This window comes from Heterocephalus glaber, unplaced genomic scaffold, assembly GCF_053883595.1.
Source record: "Heterocephalus glaber isolate CG9 unplaced genomic scaffold, H.glaber_assembly_v1.0 deba00000122, whole genome shotgun sequence".
Taxonomy (NCBI): Eukaryota; Metazoa; Chordata; class Mammalia; order Rodentia; family Bathyergidae; genus Heterocephalus; species Heterocephalus glaber.
Genome location: NW_028258138.1, coordinates 8,896,361 through 8,910,956, shown reverse-complemented (window position 1 = coordinate 8,910,956; position 14,596 = coordinate 8,896,361). Strand labels below are relative to the sequence as shown.

General features: G+C 42.4%; 1 protein-coding gene across 2 annotated transcripts in view; it reads left to right on the top strand.

Moving 5' to 3' along the window:
* The window catches only part of Clic6 (CLIC family member 6), a 45,610-nt gene extending 31,657 nt beyond the window's left edge, over window positions 1-13,953 (top strand). For both annotated transcript variants that reach the window (XM_004842585.4, XM_021256210.2), the window contains exons 2-6: window positions 2,133-2,242; window positions 2,791-2,916; window positions 3,514-3,620; window positions 4,152-4,333; window positions 11,975-13,953. In XM_004842585.4, the coding sequence (XP_004842642.2) occupies window positions 2,133-2,242; window positions 2,791-2,916; window positions 3,514-3,620; window positions 4,152-4,333; window positions 11,975-12,136 (687 nt within the window). In that variant the 3' untranslated portion in view covers window positions 12,137-13,953. The remainder of the gene's footprint in view (window positions 1-2,132; window positions 2,243-2,790; window positions 2,917-3,513; window positions 3,621-4,151; window positions 4,334-11,974) is intronic.
* The last annotated feature ends 643 nt before the right edge of the window (window positions 13,954-14,596 follow it).

The following is a 14,596-nucleotide window of genomic DNA, read 5'->3' as shown; positions in this document are numbered from 1 at the left end:
TGGCTTCAATTTGCACTGCTCTGCTGCCTAGTTATATTAAGAACTTTTTCATGTGCTTACTGGTGGCTTGGATTTCTTCTTTGGTGAAGAGGGTGATTGAGTCCTTTAAAACTTAGATTGTCTCTTAATTTTCTTCATTTTTAGGAACAGCCATTAATAGTATTTTATCCTTTAATTTATTAATAACCTGCCAAGGTGACTTAAGAACAGCAACGTTGGAAATCCCCTCCAGCGTACTCTTCGAGTTGTCCAGTTATCTTCAGCCATGTCTTTTGTTCCCTTCACTGTCCAAATGAGTGGTTTGCCTCATATCCTGCTCTTATTCTGTATTACAGCAGTGCTTTCTTCTCAACTTTCTTTTGATTGCAGGTGGTAGAAATGGATTCTGAGGGTTATGCCCCCAATGACTTAGTCATCTTCCATTAGGTCTCTAAGTACTTAAAGTTCTGTGTAGCCTCCCAACATTGGCATCCTGGGGACCAGGCTTTCAGCACGCCAACCCCTGGGATGTGGGAGCCACATCCACACCATAGTGGGTTGTGAGGATGCATCCAAGCCACCTCTTTGCCTTTTGGGAGGCATGGATCAGGCACATAACCTTGTCAGAGATCTGTGCTGGGGGGTGAGGAGGGAGAGAAGGTGTTGGAACTTCTTTAGTTAGCTTCAGCCCATCACTCCTTGTACTAGGACATCTCCCCTGTCAACTCCAACACCTGCTCTTTAACTCTGCCAGGAATGGAGGACAGCTGTTCAGGACATTTCTGAGTCTGTGTTTTGGGTGTGAGTGGATGTGACCCACTTTGGGCAGTAGGAAGGAATTGTTTTACATCACAGCTGCCCAATACTTTGGCTTACCTGGGACACACTGAGTGAAGAAGAATTGTCTTGGGCAGTATAAAATCATTCAATATAGATACTATATATAAGTAACACTTTCCTTTATTTTATTATTATTATGTTTTTTGGTACCAGGGATCGAGCTCGGGTCCTTGCGCTTGCGCAGCAGGCGGCGAAACCACTGAGCTAAATCCCCGGCCCAACTTCCTTTATTTTTAAAATTTTAACTTATTAAATTATTTTTCTAAATATTATAACAAGCTGAAGTTTAATAATTAAATAAGAAAACCTACATGGCTACTTGATAAATGCCTGTCTTCACAGGCACACATAAATATAGGCAGGTTGACACAGTCTCATTAGGAACCACCATGTTGTACTTGGCAAGTTGCACAAGCTCTGAGGAAGTCTGATATATATAGGTTTTGAGTTTCAGTTGGACTGGCTGTGTGCGGCAGGCATAGGAGGCAGAGTGAGTGCTACCTGAGCCTCCCTTACATAGTGTTCAGTTGTGGCCTGCACAGTCTGAGCTCTAGAACTGCACAATCAAGGCATGAAAAATATCACTAAAAATGACACAGTAATGTTGGAACGGGGCGTGGTGACACTCACCTATAACCCCAGCACTCAGGAGGATTGTGGTTTTGTGGGGCTGCATAACTGGGTCTCCAGGGCTGCATGCCTTGATGCCAGCTGTGTTCTAATCCACTTCCTAGATACGGGTGTTCCCTGCCTTGTCTTTACACCATCCCCTGAATCAGAAGAGGGGAGAAACAAGTTTGGTGGGTCCAAGGATGTTAGAGCTCCTGTAAGCTAAAACCCTGTGCAGCTGCATGGTAGAGGCTACGAGAGGTGGCATCTCTGTCGAAGAGTTAGCTGGTCTGTTTTGAAACAATTCTAGGATCAAGAGATAGAGGGAGGGGAAGAGGATCTCTTCCTTTTTACCTTTGGTAATGAAGGGAGTTTTCTCTTATCATTCTTTCCCTCTGAACTGCTACTCAGAGGCCCCACATGACAGGAAGTGGTGAGCTAGCAGGTAAGGAAGGAAAAGGAAAGGCTCCATGTGGTGTGCATGAGTGCGTGCGTGTGCATGTGTATGTGTGTATGCTTTTCCTCCCCCTCCTCTACAACCACCTCCAACCTGGCATGTATGCTGAATTAAATGGCCCCAGAAGGCTATTTACAGTCCCCTTACCATTCCTAGAGATGTATCATGATTTTATGTGTGCTCTGTGGTGTCTGGCATTTATAATTGTGGGACTGGCTTGGATAAGGATCTCTTTTTCCATTTGTAGGCTGGTTATGATGGTGAGAGTATTGGAAACTGCCCATTTTCTCAGCGTCTCTTTATGATTCTCTGGCTAAAGGGTGTTATATTTAATGTCACAACCGTGGATCTGAAAAGGTAAGACAGGCTTTTGCAGTATTGAAACAACTGGACCTACGTCCCTGCATAGACCTACACATGCACGTACACACACATGGACACACACGTACAGACCCCTACTGCCCGTACACAATATCATGGGCATATCTAGTGGTCAGGAGCCTGAAGTGAAGCCCCAGTGTGGGCCAAGCAGCAAAGTCACAGGAGCGGATATCCTGTAGTCAGAAGGAGGAGGAGTTGGTGTCCATAAGGAACTTGCTATCCCAGTTACAGGTCAGCTGTGAGCCTTTCAAAAACCCATCTGAGCACTGTTTCTGGCTGGTAACACTGCGAGAGTTACCATTTTCACATCTATATGCACAAATGGAAGCACAAAAACATGAATCCAACTCATGACTTGTTAATGCACATCTTTACTTTTATCACAAGTAAGCCATTTTGCAAACCACAGTCTACTTTGACATTCTCAAGGGTTGTGTCTGTATGGGGGAGGACACTGCTAAGCTTTGGGATCGAATCTAAATCCTAGAAGCTGTCCTCAAAGACTGCTGTCCTCTCCTACCCAGGAAGCCCCTGGACCTGCAAAACCTGGCTCCTGGAGCAAACCCGCCTTTTATGACTTTTGATGGTGAAGTCAAGACGGATGTGAATAAGATTGAGGAGTTCTTAGAGGAGAAGTTAGCACCCCCAAGGTAGGCCTTCTGACTCCAGGGTGCACAACTTGGTTGGTACCTTCAGCTCTGCAAACAGACCATTCTGAAGTGCTTGGCTATGCATTTGGTTTCCTAGGGCCTCAGTGCTTCCTGCCTTTGTTGTTCCCTGCGGTGTGACACAGAAAGCCAGGGCCAGGCTGGGAGCCTTGTGTGAAGGTGGTCTGGCCTTCCCTGCCATGCGCTTGTGGTCTGTCCGATAGGGTGGGAAGGCGGGAGCATGGAGGAGGAGCCGATGGCCTGTGGGAAGGTCAGGGTACATGCCAGGGTGAAGCCTCATGGGCTGTGGGAGCTGGAAGGACCCTTCTAAACCATTGCCTTCATTAAAACAGGGAAGGAATTATGTATGACCTGGTGCCCTGGGGTCCCGGGCCTAGTCATCAACAAAACAAAATCTCTAAGTCCAGTGGAGTTCTCCCAAATCACATTCACTCCCAACCTTGAAGAATAAAGAATAGGAAAATAATAAAGAGGAGGTTTTCATTTTTACATCTGCCCAGAGAAAGATAGTTTTCCCCATGGTATTGACCTAACTCAAACACTGCTTATCTGTGATCCTCCAACTTTGAACTTTTCAAGGTACCCTAAGCTGGGGACCCAACACCCTGAATCTAACTCTGCAGGAAATGATGTGTTTGCCAAATTCTCAGCATTTATTAAAAACACCAAGAAGGATGCACATGAGAGTGAGTACCTCCCACCTCCTTGTTTTTGGTTTCTACATGGACTTCCGTATGGCTGGTTATAAGATCTCGGGAATTCAGAGGGAGTAGAGATAAGAGCCTAGAAATTAGGGGTAAAATACCTTCGACTTGAATCTGCACATGACTTCAAGACAATGAGCCCTTCCAGAAGTTGGAAATCCAGAAAACAACACTTGGGGAAAAATAACCACCACCCAGGTATTTCCAGATGTACAGTGAGAGTTTTCAAAGATGCTTCTACCCATGCGGATCTCATTTTAAGTTTCCATAAATATTTTTTTGAAGAAATAGAAGAGTTCTAGAAGTTGCAGTGCTGTGTAGACAGCAGAGCAATGCTCCAGGAAGTGAGCCCTTATTCAGATCTTCTGGCTCCACAGCCTTTGTTCCCTATACGTGCCACGCGGTGGACTCATCTCAGGATAGAAGGATATGGAGCTCCTTCCTTTACTGCTAGAGAAAAGGGGCACTAACTGGCATGGGCTATCTTGGTAACTTCTCGCCTTTCTGTGTTAGTTTATGAAAAGAACCTGTTACGGGCCCTGAAGAAGCTGGATAATTACTTAAACAGCCTTCTGCCCGATGAAATAGACACCAACAGCACAGAGGATGTCACTGTTTCGGGCAGGAAGTTCCTGGACGGGGATGAGCTCACACTGGCCGACTGTAACCTCTTACCCAAGCTCCACATTATTAAGGTTTGTCTTTCTTCCTGACACCTGTGCTGAATGCATGAATGAGGCTTTGTTTTATTTTGTTTTGACTTGTGTTTGAGCCAGACATTTAAACAATCTGAAATGTAGGCTCTTGAATTAAAAACTAGCTCATTTCTGTGTGAGGCAGACAAGCCCCAAGTTTCAGATACTAGGAGTGATGACTCCAGAGGTTCTCATGAAATACCTGTGAACCTGACCCTGTCCCTCTGTCCTCACTACTCTTTTTCTCAGCCTGACCTCAAAAGCCTTGAGAAAAGTGGCATGAAAGCAACTTGAGGAAATTTATCGGCTTCTTTGGTATCGAACACTTGAGGCTTGGAGATGTTGTGTGGGTTTTCAGTCTATTAAAATGGGAACTCAGTCCCTTGTTGAGAACTGCAGGGATGAACGTCCCTTTCTAGGGATGGCATTCCCAGGCGATGGCCTGGCACTGTCTCCCAGCAGTGCTCAGCCTCTTTATCAGTTATGGATGTCAGTTGTTTTTGTCTTCGTCCCTGTTGCTATGTCCTTGGTAGCCTCAGATACCACAGGAAGAAGCCCATGCCTTGTTCTGGCTCATCTTGATGATTAAAAACCCAACCAAGTTCTAAGCTACATCCTTGGTGTAAGAGCAGGGGTGACAGGAGAGACACCGAAAATACAATTCAAGGACTGGGTGTTCTAATGGAACATTTAATTGGCCTTTTAAAAATTGCACATCAGTGTCTGCGTACTCTCATTCAGTGTGGTACAGTTCTCAATAACCATGATATGCAACCTCTCTAGATGCTCAACAGAAGAATGGATAAAGAAAATGTGCTACACATGCACAATGAGTATTATTTAGCCATAATGCAGGACAAAATTGTGTCATTTACAGGAAAATGGATAGAACTGGAGATAATTGTGTTAAGCCAAATAAGGCAGACTCAGAAATACAAGGATCATGTATTCTTCCTTATATGTGGAATCTGAAAAAGAGGACATGAAAGTAGAAGGGAGATAATTTCTAGAAAATAAGAAGGGAACAGGGGAAAGGGGGAGGCAGGCATAAAGGAGGGTAAAGGGGGGAAGAATGTGATCAAAATATATTATGCAAATTGAAACCCAATATTTTATAAAATTAATAGCCACTAATAAATACATATCTTTTACAAAAGAAATTCCACTAGTCTGTGGTGCTGTTACTCCCATTGTCAGCCACTCCTGGTTTCTCACGCATTGCTCTTTCTGCATTTCTTCTTTATACCCTCTTCCCCTCTCCATCCTGGCATCGCTTGTGTCTCTTCCCCACTGTGCTTGAGAGATGCCAGTGGAAATGCAAGCCTTTGGGATGCTGCCAGTGCCTCCAGTGAATATCTTTTCAGCAGCTTTGCCGGTACCCTGACAGCCAAGATTTAATGAAAGGATCTCAACTCCTCAAAATCTGCTGAATTTGGGAGGCATCTTCCAACAGGATAGTCATGTCAGTGTGTTTTGGTTTAATCTCTTTCCTTGAGTGCTTTTGTCTTTGCTGTGACCAGTGGAGCAGTGTGGAGGTGCATGGAGGTTGAGGGAGAGCAAGAGAAATGTCCCCCAGCTGTATAGCACTGATTGCCACTTGTTTAGTGCCTATGAAAAGACCATTCTGCATGTCAGTAGAAGGAGTAAGTTTCAGAGTATGATGCCACAGTCCATGCTGCCAGTATAAGACCAAGCAGCAAAATCTGGAGAGCCATTTAGCATTCCAGATACCTAAAAGCTTAATGATCATCCAGGATGGAGTACTTCTTTTTCTTCCCTTAAATTCTTTTATTGGTACATTTTAGGTATACAATACATTTACATTTATCATTGGGTGCTTGTACCTGTACATGATGAATCTTGGTTCTTATTTTTTCCCCATTACCTGTGCACCCTTCACCCCCTCCACCCTTCTCTATTTACGAAGACTTTGTTTCCATTTTTTCCTTTTCTCATGATTTTCCTTTCCCTTCTTTCCTCTCCCCTTCCCATCCCACTTCCTCCTACCCCTTTGGACCTTTTCTTCCTATTTCAAATTATCAATTATTCATTTTAATCCTTATTTACACTTTCAGTTTCTCACACCAGAGAAACTATTCGGTATTTACACATGTGTGTCCTATTTATTTCACTTAAGAGGATGGCCTCAATATGCATTCATTTAGCTATAAATATCTCTAGTTTGTCATTCTTTATGGCTGAGTAGTACTCCATTTTACTTTTTAAAAACCCACATCTTTATCCAGTTTCCAGTTGATGGGCACTTGGGCTGTTTCCAAGCTTTAGCTATTACAAACTGTGCTGCTATAAACATGGGTGCACATATATCTCTGTGGTATAATTCTTTTAATTCTTTTGAGAAGATACCCAGCAGGGAAATAGCTGGGTCAAATGGAACCTCTAGTCAGGATGGAGTACTTCTGAAATGAAATGAGAGCCAATCCAATGGAATATGGTAAAAGATGAGAGAGTGAAGGGATCTATAATTTCTTTCTCTTCCTAAAACTCAGGAAAAAGCAATAGAAAAAATAGAGCTTTAGCTTCATCTTTCATAAAATTACAAAGAAATGACAGATCAACAACCTGAGGACAGAGAAACTGCCTCCAGTGTGAGCTACCATGGGGCCAGTGCACATTTCTTTACATCTTTAGCAATCCATGGAGTTCTCAAAAAGTAAATAACGCACCATGTTCATAGCAGCACAGTTTGTAATAGCTAAAACTTGGAAGCAGCCCAAATGCCCATCGACTGGAGACTGAATAAAGAAATGTTTTTTTAAAATAAAATGGAGTACTAGTCAGCCATAAAAAATGAGAAATTAGAGACATTTATAGCTAAATGGATGCACATTGAGGTGATACTCTTAAGTGAAATAAATAGGACACACATGTGTAAATACCAAATAGTTTCTCTGGTGTGAGAAACTGAAAGTGTAAATAAGGACTAAAAGGTATAATAGATAATGTGAACTAGGAAGAAAAGGGGCAAAGGGGAAGTGGGAGGGGTAGGGGAAAGGAAAGAAGGGAATGGAATTAATATGAGAAAATGGAAAAATGGAAAGAAAGTCTTTGTAAATAGAGAGGACTGGAGGGGTTGAAGGGAGGGCAGGGGAAGGGTGAAAAATAAGAACCAAGAGAGATTATGTAAAGGTGCAAATTTCCAATGATGAATGTCATTATATTGTATACCTAAAATGTACCAATAAAAGGATATGCAAATATTAAAAAAAAGTAAATAACACAATCTTGAAATGGCCAACCCAAATTTTGTTATTTGAGGACTAGGACCTGCAGTGAGCTATGAAGGGACCAGGGAACATCCCCATAGAGGAGATTTTTTTAGAGACACAGAGTTTGGGGGGCACAGAGATGCCATCGTTATACTCTGTGACCCAGTCCCTCATCTAAAGGTACAAAAGTACACTCTGGAGGGGAGAGGGCGTGAGGAGAGAAGGGAAGTGTCATTCTGTTTCATGGCTGCTGAACAGGAAACAGAAACAAGCTCCCAACCAGTCAAGGGAGAGACTGCAAACTGCCCAAGCTTCATTTTGGGCCATGGTCATCTTCTGCCTGATCTGTGAGCCTTGGAGTGGAGGATGCCTTAAGCCTAACCTAACCCTACCTTTAACTAAATGTGTCCTAGGTCAGAGCAGACAGCAATGTTAGGTGAGTGAGTGCTTCAGTGTTAATATCCAAATTAGCCTGGCACCTCCCTGTTTCACTCTCTTTCCCCCCTATATCTTTTTGTTTTGTGGTGCTGGGGATAAAATTCCAGGCCTTACACATGCTAGGCAAGTGTGCTACCATGGACCCATATTTCTAGCTCTTTCACACTATTTTAAAGCAAATCATAGGCCAAATGTGTCTTCTTTATTAAAAGATGACTAATAACCAGAAAAAAATCAAAGTGGGTCCTCTGTGTAGACAGGTATAATGAAAGTGGGGAGAGGAAAAAGGATAAGATACAGAAGAAATACAAAGAAAAAGACAAATGAGAAGTGTATATGTGATGGAGATCTGTTCCTGTCGATTAAAGAACATCCCAGAGTTTTCTACAACCTGAAGGAATGAAAGAGAACCTGGACCTTTTCAGAAAAAGCTCAAAAACAAATACAAGATTTTGAAAAGCATAGTACCACAAAGCAGTGGAAATCAGTCTGGCAGAGCTTAAAAACAAAAGTAAAGACAAATGAAATAATTGCAGAAATAAAAGTTCTACTAGAAGTAGAAAGAAACACAGAAAAGATCATGGAGAAACTAGTCAGAGATTTGGAGATTAGGCCTGAAAAATCATCCAAAATAGAGAAGAACTGAAGAGATATGGACTCTGAAAGAGATTCCAGGAAACAGAATAGGAAAGGAAATTTTTTTTAAAAAAGGAAGCTTGAAAGGGAAAAGTATTTTGATAAAGAAGGACCCGAACCTCTGATTTAACTAACATGGCATGTTTAGGAACAATCAACACTGAAGACATAGTTGATACTTTATTGCGCTTCAATGAGATCAGGTGTGTTCAGGGCAGTATGGCCGTAGACTTTACTGAGCCTTGAGAATAAAAAAGAATCCTTTGGCCATTGTATTAGCCCATTTTCCATTACTATAAGGAAATACTTGAGGGTAGGTAATAGCTGAGGAAAAGAAGCTTATTTAGCCACAGTTTTGCAGGGTCAAGGGCAGGATGTGGTATTAGTTTAACTCCCATGGCAGTTGGCAACCTAGTGGTGGTAGTGTGTGTGTGGGGAAAATCATGGGCTGGAAGGCAGTGAGCAGGGTGGGGCTGACGCTGCTCTACTTGAGAAAACTAACTATAGTCCCCAGAGAACTACCTTAGTCTCTCCCAAGGGCAATGCCCCCAATGACCTCCCATTAGGCCTTGCCTTTTTAAGGTCCCTCCACTGAGGCCCACACTTCTGACACATGAATTTTGTGGGGACACACTCAAACCATATCCAAACCACAGGAGACATCCAGACAATAATAATCATAGCAACAACAATGACACTAATAATAATAAGTGGTAAAATCACCAATAGAGGGGATTGATTCAAACTGGCCTTAGGTGTCTTCACGATATTAAAATTCAAAAAAATAGTGGGTTAACATCTACAGAAAGTTAAAGGAAAGGATATATGATGTAACAATTTTACATGTTACAGACTATAGCCTCTACCGAGATACCTAGTCTCAGTAGAGTCAGCACATTAAAAAAACAAAAAAATTGCTGTATGGTGAAACAATACAGTGATAATCAAAATAAGAATCTAGGACCAGAGAAATCACATGGTACAAAAGGACAGAGAACGTATTTAAGCCTAATTTAGTATTAAGACCAAATATTATAGGGACAGAAGAATCAGAATATGAGGTATGATCAAAAAATACGGAGTGTGTTTAAATAAAAACAAAATTATTACAGTAAAAGACACATTGCCATGAATCCCGTTCAGAATCCTCTCCCTCACTTCAAACACACTTGTCCCCTTTCTGAAGCAGTTCTGGCAGATGGCATCTCCCCTTCACTTTGGATTCAATTATGCTATCATTCTTGCCACTCCCTGAAGCAGTTCCAAAGTCCTCTTTTGTGAGCATCTTTAGCTGTGCTGCCACGGATGCCTTGATATCTTGAATTGATTCAAAATGTTTACCTTTCATGGTCATTTTGACTCTAGGGAAGAGCCAGAGCCAGCGAATAAGGCGATCTGGACATGGTAATGTTTTCATGAGCCTGCCTTCCTTTGGGTGGAATTCAGCAGCATCCATTGTATTTTTGATTACACCTTGTAAAGACATGAAAGAGGACTCCCAGAGCTGCTTCAGAGAGGGGATAAATGTGTTTGAAGTGAAGGGAAGGAGTTTGAGGGGGATTAATGGCAATGTGTTTTTACTATAATGAATTTTTAAAATTTAAATATTCTTGATTACTCCTTCTAAAATAACCCTGGATGTTGTTATAACTGTTGGTAGAGGGATCCGGGAGAAGAAATGTAAAGGAGCGTAGATGCACGAATTTCCTCATCTGGCACCATGGGAACAATAGATAACATCCAAAATTGATAAATCAAGAAATAGAGAATTCTTCTTATTTTAAATTATAAAGGAAATCACTGAAAAAGTTAAGATAAACCTTCTAAGTTACCAGGAAGGGAAACAAACACATGCATGCACACATATGCACACAGAAAGACAGAAAACCAAGTAAATATTAAGTTAAAAAAATATAATGTAAGAACAAGATTCTATCTATAAGAGGAATATATTTAACAGATGTACTTAGAAATGTTCAGATAAAAAGACTGACAAAAGCAAACAAGAAAAATGTAGACAAAAGATCCGCATTAATAAATTGGAATTTAGAGAAAAGTTGTGAAGCCATTTTGGAGGCTTTCTGAAAATCTTTGGGTCCTAATTTGCTGCCAGGCTGCCTCGGTGGCTATGGGTCTCCAAAACCTGAGAAACAAGTCCTGAAGACCTCATTTGTGATGAATCCAGTGTTCACTTCATGCAGACATCCCAGGGGACAGGGGACAGGGGTGACAAAGCAGAACTGGCCTTGGTAGCCATGGGTCCCTGTTATAGGTTTAATTGTGCCTTTCTGCACCCCAAATTTGTATGTGGAGGTCCTATCCCATAACCCAGAGTGTGACCTCATTTGAAAACAGAGCCTCTGCAAATGCAGATCGTTAAGATGAAGTGAAAAAGGGGGGAGTCTGACACCCAGATGGCCATGCAGGGAGAGGGCCATGGAAGACCAGTGTTAAGCTTCTGGAAACCACAGAACTGCAAGAAGCCAGGAGAGAGGCTGGACATATACTTCCTGGGTGCCTTATCAGGAAGCAGGGCACTGCTGACATCTTGGTTCTGAACTTCCGGCTTCCGGGACTGTGAGAGAATCCATTTCTTTTGTTCTAAGGCATCCTGTTGGGGATTCTTCATTACGGCAGCCTGAGCAAACTGATATAATCATGCACCCTCCTTTGTGACCAGTTCCCCAACTGCTGGGGAGTAGTTCTCACACCTGCTGAGGTTCTCACGAAGTTCACCTTCAGTCGCCCTTCCCTTACATCCACTGTCTTCGCCAGGGTGAGGGATGGGCCCGTCTGCTTCACGAGTCTGTCCTCTCAATGGGGTAGGGCCACAATCAAATGATTATCAGTGGTGGGATGATGGAGGTCTGTGGGGGTAATGGGCACACATACTCAGGACTGCAGGAAGTGAGGCTCAGCAAGCAGGAAAAACTTTACAGTGATCCCGGCACAATCTACACTGAAGATTCATTATGAATCTTTATGCATTGTATACATAGTAGCATTAAAGATAATTGATGAAAAGACAACAGCAGGAAACACAAGTAGAACTCCACTGAGTACAGAGGACATTTGTGTCAGTGAGTCTCAGGGATCATTTGGGGTAACTTGGTGAGCAGGACTGTGTGGAGTTACTGTTTTGAGTCCAGTAACTTTATCACTTTCCCTGTCCCCATGATGCCTCCTATGCAAAGTCAAAAATGTCACGATGGGTAGACCAGATGACTACAGGATGACATCAGGAGTGAGCTATGTGCCCCAAAAGAATGGATTGTTTGATATGATGGCCTACGTTAGTGGATTTTACCTTTACTGATCATTTCCTCTTCGTTTTCAGATTGTGGCCAAGAAATACAGAGATTTTGAGTTTCCTCCTGAAATGACTGGCATCTGGAGATACTTGGACAATGCTTATGCTAGGGATGAATTCACAAATACGTGTCCCGCTGACCGGGAGATTGAACATGCGTATTCAGATGTTGCCAAAAGGATGAAGTGAACCAGGGGTGCTTTCTGCTTTATTTCTCAGATAAATGAGCTGGGCTTCAAGAAGAGTGTGTTCCATGCATCTCCCCCAAAGCCAACCATCTTTTGCAAAATAATGCCAATTTGTCAACTCAGCCAGTATCTGTCTTTATACACGCCAGTTGCCTACTGTATGTAAATTAAGTTTTTGACATTCACTGACATCATAATCTATGATATTCAGGGCATGTGTTTTGCAGTTTAAGTTTCAAAGCCAATTAGGTTTGGGTTTAATTCCTTCCATTTTTAAAAAACTTGGCCTGTCTTTGATAGTTTTCATAATCACACATAGACTGTTTTCTCCTCTTAAATATTAACTTACTTTTTTTTCAAAATGAAAGCACTATTTTTATAATTATAAAATGTTTTGTGCCTGTTTTAAAATGGTATCAGAGAGAGAAGGAAGCAAAAAAAATAACCTACAATTTTTCCCACATGTTTACTGATAATTTATTGGTAAACATCTTCCAAATCTTCAGTCTTTTGTGTGTGCACAAACATAATTGCACTATGCAAATTTCATTCATCTATTCTATTGTTTCTTTAAAGGACTGGTGAGGGGACCTCTTGGTGATGCCTTGATATCCATTCAAAGAGGACCTTAAACAAAGAAACGTGTTCAGCCCTACACATCAGAGGTTACTGTAGACATTTTTAAAGAGGTGGGGAAGTGTAGAGTGGCAGAGCCCTGGGAACCAGCAGGAGTGCGGTGGGATGAACTCAGCCACCTGGTCACCATCTTCAAGATGCCTCTGCCCCTGGGTCCAGGAAAGGTAGTGCAGGAGGGACTCATCTGTGCCTTTGGTGCCCACTTCCTCTCCAGTGCCTTCTCTTTTCCCATCCTTCTCGCGAAGTCTGTGCCTCAAATGGGACCCTTCCTATCACTTGCAACTTGGAGAACCCCCTGCCTTAGGTTGAAATGTGAACCATGCACACTTTGGTTCCTTCTCATGGCTGCTCTCACTGAGATCCAGCCTTGCTCTTCCTCTATGATGATGATCATGATATCATGGGGCTTGCCCAGTCCTCACTGCTGCTTTGCTCTTTTATCTCTTTTAGTGGTCAGGCTGGAAAAACCCAGGGAGATTAAATTTGTGGTGACTATCTTGGGCAATTCTGGTAAATGGTCCAGTGAGGGCAGAAGTGGAAAAGATTGACTCAAAGAGTTTTTGGTCTATATGTGGCTTTCCCTCCTCCAGCCCTCCTCCAACCCACATGCATCACATCTGTGTGGGCCGGATGCTGGGCTCCAGCCCCAGACCTGGAGAAGAGGTGAGGCAGCTTAGACACTCATCAAGACCTCACAGGTCTGTCCTTGACATTCACAGGCATCTCACAGAAAACTTGCCTGTAAAGTTGATTGAAGCTAAAATGTTCATTCTCTATGCACACATCTGCTCTATGGGTGATTCATTTGAAAGGGAGTAAAACACGTTCATGGCAACAACTCTGGAATTTGATGAAAATGCCTTATAAGGAAACAAAATCTTGAATATAGTGCCTACTTTCTTTCCCTGCTTACTAGATGCCACAGTTTTATGCCAGCAGCCTTCTTTCTTCGTCAACCACACAGGTTTGGAGGTGTTTTCTATCATGTCTCACTGTGGTCCACGTTGTCACATATCTGTTTAAGAGTCAGATGTTTAAATTTCATTTCATAATGTTACATTCAAACTTGATAAATGAGTAGACTACCAGATGTTACTAGTGCTAACTTTGTATTTATAGATGTTAAAATGATCAGAACACCTGTGTGCCTTAAAAATTAAACAAACTATGAAAACATTTAAATGGACCCAATCTTTCTCTCTCTCCATTTAAGCTTTGAGAAAAAAAAAAAAAACCTTTATGGGGTTAAAAGAAGCCCTTCTTTTAACAAGGCAATAGAAAATGTGAACCAGAGATTATCAGTATTTGAATTAGAGTTAATCCGTGTTTGAATTATGAATCACAGAACTTTAATGGAAGGTTAAAGAGGCCTGAGCAGACTCATGTGACCTGCCCTTGTCCAGGGGACTGAGATAGAGGCCCTGCAGTCTGCTTCGCTGTTACCCGAAGTTCAGGACGGTTTTCCCCAGCCCTGCCTCTGGTTGCCAGTCCCCACCCTCAGCCCCCAAGCCCCGCCCGCAGCTTCTTCCCACCCCTCCCCGCTAAAAAGCTGCATCAATGTGGGGAGGTGAAAAATATCCCAAGGCTGTTCTGCTGGTTTAAAATCTTTATTCAAGAATGGTTTTAAAACACAAGGAACAAATATTTGTTCTTCAAAGCACACTATAGAGAATGCAAATATGGAGAGAGACCAATCTCTCTCTGGAGGCTGTGTAAAAAGTTTGGGGATGGAGAGGATTCCATTCTGCCTTCTAATTGCCCAGGATGCCTGATAACTAAAAAAATTAACAATGACAATGGTAATAACCTCCCCTTTGACCACACA